The sequence below is a fragment of the Corvus brachyrhynchos genome, unplaced genomic scaffold (assembly GCF_000691975.1).
Source record: "Corvus brachyrhynchos isolate BGI_N302 unplaced genomic scaffold, ASM69197v1 scaffold370, whole genome shotgun sequence".
Lineage (NCBI taxonomy): Eukaryota > Metazoa > Chordata > Aves > Passeriformes > Corvidae > Corvus > Corvus brachyrhynchos.
The window spans coordinates 4149881-4156486 of record NW_008235977.1 but is presented as its reverse complement, the minus strand read 5'-3'; the positions used below and the strand labels follow the sequence as shown (position 1 = coordinate 4156486).

At 41.2% G+C, this 6606-nt stretch overlaps 2 protein-coding genes across 5 annotated transcripts in view; one reads left to right on the top strand and one right to left on the bottom strand.

Moving 5' to 3' along the window:
- HIBCH (3-hydroxyisobutyryl-CoA hydrolase) overlaps positions 1-168 on the bottom strand; it is a 41558-nt gene extending 41390 nt beyond the window's left edge. Inside the window, exon 1 of the mRNA XM_008630134.2 lies at positions 56-168. Within this exon, the coding sequence (XP_008628356.1) occupies positions 56-168 (113 nt within the window). The remainder of the gene's footprint in view (positions 1-55) is intronic.
- The window catches only part of MFSD6 (major facilitator superfamily domain containing 6), a 47155-nt gene continuing 40629 nt past the window's right edge, over positions 81-6606 (top strand). For 3 of the 4 annotated variants that reach the window (XM_017728806.1, XM_017728797.1, XM_017728812.1), the window contains exons 1-2: positions 81-278; positions 3648-3746. The gene's annotated coding sequence lies outside the window, so the exon portion shown is untranslated. The remainder of the gene's footprint in view (positions 279-3647; positions 3747-6606) is intronic. The other variant, XM_008630123.2, reaches the window with a different exon arrangement.

Genomic DNA, 6606 nt, shown 5'->3' with positions numbered 1-6606 from the left:
TGCCAGCTCGCTCCCAAGAACAGCCCTTTTCTATTAACGAAGGCAGATTTCTTACCGGAGGGAAGGGGTGCTGCTCCCCGTCCTGGATAAGGCTGTGAAGTGTGAGGGCACCAGGTGATGCAGCTGCTTTGTCGGTGAAGCGAGTGTTGCCGCGTGTAGCAATAACATCACCCGTGGTGGTTGCTGCTCAAGGTGGGGAAAGCTCGCATTGCCAAACTGCCTTCAGAGCTGAACTTCGTGCGCTGGAGCTGCATTTAGACGGCTTATTATTTTCAGCAGTAAGACTGATTTCTTAATTTCTGACCTCCCGGCTTCTCTTGATCCTTTGCACCTGCCCTCACAGCTACGGACAAACGGACAGCGAGGGGGTGGGAGTAAGGAGCCGCTCTAATGTAACAGCCCACCGAGAGCTGCTTATCCGTCAAGGCAAATACATGGATTGAGAACTTGCACGGTTACTGTCCCAACAGTAGCTACAGACAACTGTAAGCTCAAATACAGCCTGTGTCTTCAGCATAAGAAGACTCAAAAATTGCAGCTGTGAAAATTGCCTTTTTAAAAAAAATAAAATATTAAGGCACTTGAGAATTTATGGCCGTCACGCTAGGAGTCAATAATAGAAAATTCGCTTTGATTTCAGTAACTAAGACCGTACCATGAATTTTTTTTTTTAGGCTGACACATACCAACATGAGACTGATATTGAAAAGACACGATGAACCATTGATTAAATTACAATATACAGTGCATTAGGTTGAAACGTAGCTTCATCAGCTCTTGGTGTAACAAGTTCTTAGCATTAGCTGCCTTGATTCGCATTTGTATTTAAAAGAAACAAAAATCTTAAAACCTTTTAGCAAATTTGTTTTACTGGAAGAAAGAAAAAAAAAATCCCAGCTCTCAGAAGCACTTCTCGAGAAGTCTCCAGAGGGCAACCTTGCTCTTCATTTCAAAAATGATTCAGCCCCCTGCTTATATCAGCGTCATCTGCGTTGGCATTTCTGTTGCAGTCATTCTCAGAGTATATTAAATCTGGTTGTAAAAATTTTAATCTAACTAAATAGACACACACAAAAAAAAAAAATACAGAACATTTCTGTATTAATGCAGTCTAGGTTTTCAGTCTTGTACAATGTGAACAAAAAGTAACTGAGAACAGGACATGAGGTGCTTTTGCAGGCACTGAGAGACTGCCTACTGCAAACTAATTAATTGCAGAATTCATTAGATGATCCTGACTATTCAAACTTTCACCTAAAGGTTATATGATAATCAATGATGCAGCTTATTAGTGTCATCTTGAGTACAGACAGCCCTATATCCTGCTTTGTACCAAGTGCCATGTGATTAAATCTAAACCAGACTAAACGATGCCAGATTATCACGGTTGCCAAACCTGAACCCTGATTTAGATACATATAAAAAAATATATTTTTGAGGATAACTCTGCAGCTCTCATCCAGGCATAACCAATTGCAGGGAGTTTGATAAGCAGATAACATTTTTGTTTCTCATTTCCTGTGACTGAAAGTCTCTACATTTCACAGAAAAATATGAAAAGAACTTTTCTGTGGGATAATCTCTTAGTTAGGGCTGTTGTGAAAATGAAGAAATGGGTGTATGGCAGCTAACCTTGGGTAAGAGCAGGTGGAGGCTGTTTGAAACCCCTGGAAATCTCCTAACAAATTCCACCTGCACATGGACAGGACATGATTACACGGGATGTTTGTTTCTGGGGGTCCAAATTAGAAGTTGGTGATCTGATTCATCTTTTACTTATGCTGATTTTAATCTGTTCTCGTCCTGTCCTCAGTGTAAACAATGGTGTAAACCCTTTGTGGTCTTCCAGCTGTATGTCTGATGCAAGACACAGGTGGGCCTACTCCTTTGTAAACAATGAAGTAACAGCAAGCTTTGTCTTGAGAAAACTACTGATTTCTCTCCACAGTGCTGACATTGATTTTATGCTTAATGTTTTCTTTAAATTCTTTCCCTTTTTTTTTTTTTTTTTTAGGTCATTTTCAAGAAGAAGGGCTGGTAACAAAAGAGCCATCTTCCTTGAGCCCTCATTTTTAAACATGCTGGTGATGGCTTGAATTTACCTATAGGTTTTTTGGGGGGCAGGGGATTCTTAGGTGTTAGAAAAATGCTGTTTTTTCACAGCCATTTAGCTGACTGCAATCCTGTCCAAAAAGTAACTCAGATATCATCCTGTTTTTCAGTAGTCCTCCTGCACACCCCATTTTTTTTCAGAGTGGAATATCAAAGTGCAAATGCTTTCTAAAAAGTAAATAAAAGAGTTCTCTAAGTAGAAACAGGAAAAAGAGTGAAAATAATGGAGTTGCCTGAGAATAAGCAGAATGAGATGACCTTTAACCTGGGAGTTTGTGGGTGATATTACTATTGGCAAAGAGGGCTGCACAACACTGGACCAAGCCAGGAACTGAGAGTGTGTAAGTGCAATAGCCAGAAGGATAAGCAGCGTGTAATTCCTCCCCCTGGAGAAATTTCCTGGCAGCGCATTCAGCAGGTTTGAAAAGAGAAAACAAGTTGCAGACTGTAGGAGGTCTTCAGAGTTGAGCAGATGTGTTCAGTTTTGTTTTTGGTTGGTTTTTTTGTTGTCGTTGTTTCTTTTCCAGAAAAACATATACTTTTAGAATGTGGGAGCTCTTGCTCTCAAGAAGAATTCCAAGAGCAGCTCAGCTGCATTCTGTGTGCCACCTGTACACCCCTAGTTAACCATTAATTTGTGCCTCGCATTTGCCTCTGAGAGGTCCCAGAGTAGTTGACCAAGACCAGATAATAAATGCTACAGGTACTTCATCATGCCCCATGCTGCTGTGTCCAGGCTTGCTGTAAATTCAGTCTTTTCCTCTGCTGGTCTAACAGCTGGCATCTAATTTCTCTATGTGTGGGTAGTTAAGTGCATCCTTACAGCGTGTGAAGGTTAAGGAAAAATGAGTCTGTGAAGGTTGGAGGAACAGAATGGGAAAACTTCCAGTTCATGCCTGCTAACTGGTTGTTACCGTGCTGACAAACAATCCTCACATCGTTATTTCTCAGTCCAGATTCAGCTGACAGCCCTCTAAAACACCCCCACAGGTTACACAGGTTGAAATTTCCTCGTGCCAGCTCGGGTACCTAATAGTAAAGGCTCAGGTCTGCAGTAAGAGTCTTCCAGGGATGTCACTGAGAGCAGAAGTAGACTGAAAGTAAGCAGAAGACTAATCTGTTTCTTCACTCTCTAACAGCAGGCCAACCCAGGGAAGGACTGAAACATCTATATAATATGGAGAAACAAATTTTTGCTTTTGTCTGTAACCTGAGTAATCTCATGCAAACAGACTGCCTTCCCCGGGGCTTTTGGTCAGAGATCTTTCAGATAATGCATCCATGCAACATCTGAAATCATAGATTTGGAATGAGGGCACAGCTAATGGCATGCAGTAGTGAATTTCTCCTGTAACAAGAAAGTGTGTGTGTAAGGGAGGGGGGAAAAAAATCAACTTTTATTTTCCCCTTTTTTTTTCTTCACCAGTTAATTTCCATCTTATCAGTGGGGAACTAGAAAGTGTTTGGAAAAGGAGGAAAGCAAATCCATAATGAAGCTGATGAGTGAAGTAGTTTTCATTTTCTTTTGGCCTCAGAGAGCACCGGGGAAAGTGTAGGAGTGGCTGGGTGCTGCTGCAGATGCTGCCGTGTTGATGAGACAACGAGGAAGGATTCCAAGCGAGGTCCATCCAGCAGTGAGTTCCTCTCCTCCCACCACCCCGGCTTAGACACAGCACTCGTGCTGCAGCCACCCTGCCAGAACCCCCTGGGTTAGACGGGACCCTGGGCAAACACCCTCCTACATCTTTCTTCCCTGCTGCCACAAGCAATCTGTCACTCCTCTCCCCGAACCACCCTCCACCTACGTACAAAGCCATAACTGTAAGGAACGCCCTCTTCCCTCCTCCTTTCCCCCCCCCACGAGCCTGTTCTCCATGGGTGAAAAATGCAATCTTCCCAGAGATCTGGTCACCCCCGACTTTGGCTTTGAGACCCAAGCTGTTTGATACCTTTTAGGACTACAGCTTGGAAAGCTCTGCTTGCAGATCTATTGTGTTCGTTTTTCAATTGCATATAATTGCACATGTGCAGGTGGGAAGGGGCTATTTGCTTCCCACTCGCTTTGATACGCCTCCCTTCCTAAGAGGACCGCTTCCTTCCCTTTCTGCTCTCAGCCTCCCACGCATTTAGCAATGAGAAATGCTGCAGAAAACTGACCAGCTACCAACCCGCCCACCTGAGGAGGAGGAGCACTAGCAGCAGCAGCACATTTCTCTTGCTCTCAGCTTTTTAAACACAGTTAAAAAGAGCTGTAGCGTAGGCGGAAATAGCTGTAGGGAGTGTGTGTGGGAATGGGGCTAGAGGAAAGTGCATTTTTTCCTTGGTAGGACAGTTAACTTCTAGTGGACCAAAAAAATACCCCAAAGATATCTCACTGCTGAGGGTGTCTTTGGCTGTATAATTAGTTCTTAAGGTTGAGTTTCCCAGGTCTGGAAAGAATGAAGCAGGGAATGAAGCAAGTGATGGCAGGGAAGCTTGCCTACCAGACTTCAGGAGTCTGCTTAGCAAATTATATCTGTGTTGCATCTCGTTGTGTCATCACGTCTGTTGTTCTGCTCTCAATGTGTGTGCTTGATTCTGTGAGAGTCAGAGCTGCCTGTATGTAGGAAGAGAAAAAGGCATGTGGTTTTCACACAGTGTGGGTCCGTATTTCAAAATACTGTCCCTGTTGGACCTCTTGAAATAGCACTGTCCCAGAATATCAGTTAATTCAAGATTTACTCCGTGTGCTTCTATAAGAAATTAAAATCAAGCTTATTTGTGTTAACTGGTTGTTATTTGAGGCGCTTTGCTTGTATTACATGAAAATAGCTGTGGAACTAGTATAGGAAAACAGAACTTCCAAGACTTGTGGTATAGAGTGCAAAGTGATAGTGCTGTTTCTTAAAAAGTCTCTCTGATAGTCTCCAAGAACCAAGGGTCCTCAACAGCCGTGAGTTTCTGACTTGGTTTGATTTCACTATCTGAAATACAGATTTTACAATATGTAATCCTCATCAACGCTATCCTAACCTGAGTTAGTTGCATGCATTCTTCTCAAGTCAAAACTCTACCCATACATTGGTTTTGACTAGATTTCTCACCAGCATCAGACTTTCCATATATGTAAGTGATGCAGAATCTTCTATCAGGATGTGGTCTTTAATGATTCAGAGGTGCAATAACAGCCAAATAATGAAATTTGACTGAAAGTATTGGAGATACCTGAAAAAAATACTGTGTAGGACATGTTATTTTTTCCTAGTGAGCAGAAGCCTCAAGCCTGGGAACTGGGCTCACTAACTCCGGAGATAGCCTCCACAGCCTATCTCCTGCAGCTCTGGAAATTTTACCTTAGAGTTGGAAGGAAAATGTAGGCATAATTTTTAGACTCAGAAACAAAGGAAGTTATGAATAAGCCTAATTAACAGATTTGCATGTGACACAACAGACAGATCAGCTGATGGACTTGTGTTAACAAGAGCCAGAGCCCTATCAATGGAGATGTAACCTTAATGGAACTAATTATCCTGGTGTTTTAAAAGTCTTATTTATGAATGGTGAATAATATTTTAAATATATCCTTCTAACCTTCCACTGAATCTTATGTAAGTCATAATTATAATCTACTGGAATTACATACCCAGCCTGAGGAGGAACAATATTCCAAATATTAAGTTCATGTCCCTTGACTGATTTACTTTAAGACATTGCAGCAGTTCCTTTGTCAGTACCATTTTGAAGCACTATTGGCCCATTTGTAATTCTACCTCATATTGGTTCAGTTAACTTTGAAGGTAGCGCTTTTCATACCTTTTAGATCAATGAATGTACATCAGATTTTAAATGCAGATTATATGCTTATCTTGCCAACTATCATTAGCCCGAAATGTTCCTTGTATAATCTATCTATTGTGGTAGACTTATATTATTCAAGAAACAGGAGGAAAAGAAAAAGAAAAAAAAAAAGGAATAAAACCCCCAAACATTTAGAAATATTAAGAATCTATTTTAGGAGCTCAGTCCTGTACATAAGATTCCCTATTTTGTCTGTCGTTCAGCTGGAGTGTCACACACTTTGGTCTTGAACCATCTGCTTCCTTCTCAGGGGTTGTAGTGAATGACTAGTTACCTATTTTGTTTCCATCAAAATCCTAGTGAATTAAGAACAAAAGCATTTAATGCTAATTAGTAGCTTTCTGACAGGCCAGGGAATTGATCACCTCAGATGTTTACTTCAAGAATTTGTTACTCTAAATGAAAGTGAGGCCCTTCATCAGGGCAGTTTGGCTGACAGTTTGACAGTATCTTATTAAATGGATGTGGTGTACTCAAACTTTTCCCTGTTTCTCATCTGGCAGCTCACACAAGCATTAATTTTCACTTGAAAAGATCTACATTTTGCTATAAAAGTCAATATTAAGAATATTTTTCAAAATTTCTTTTTGTTTTATTTCGTCCTGGAGTACAGTGAAAACTGTTCATAAAATAATGACTTGAACATTGCCTAGGGAA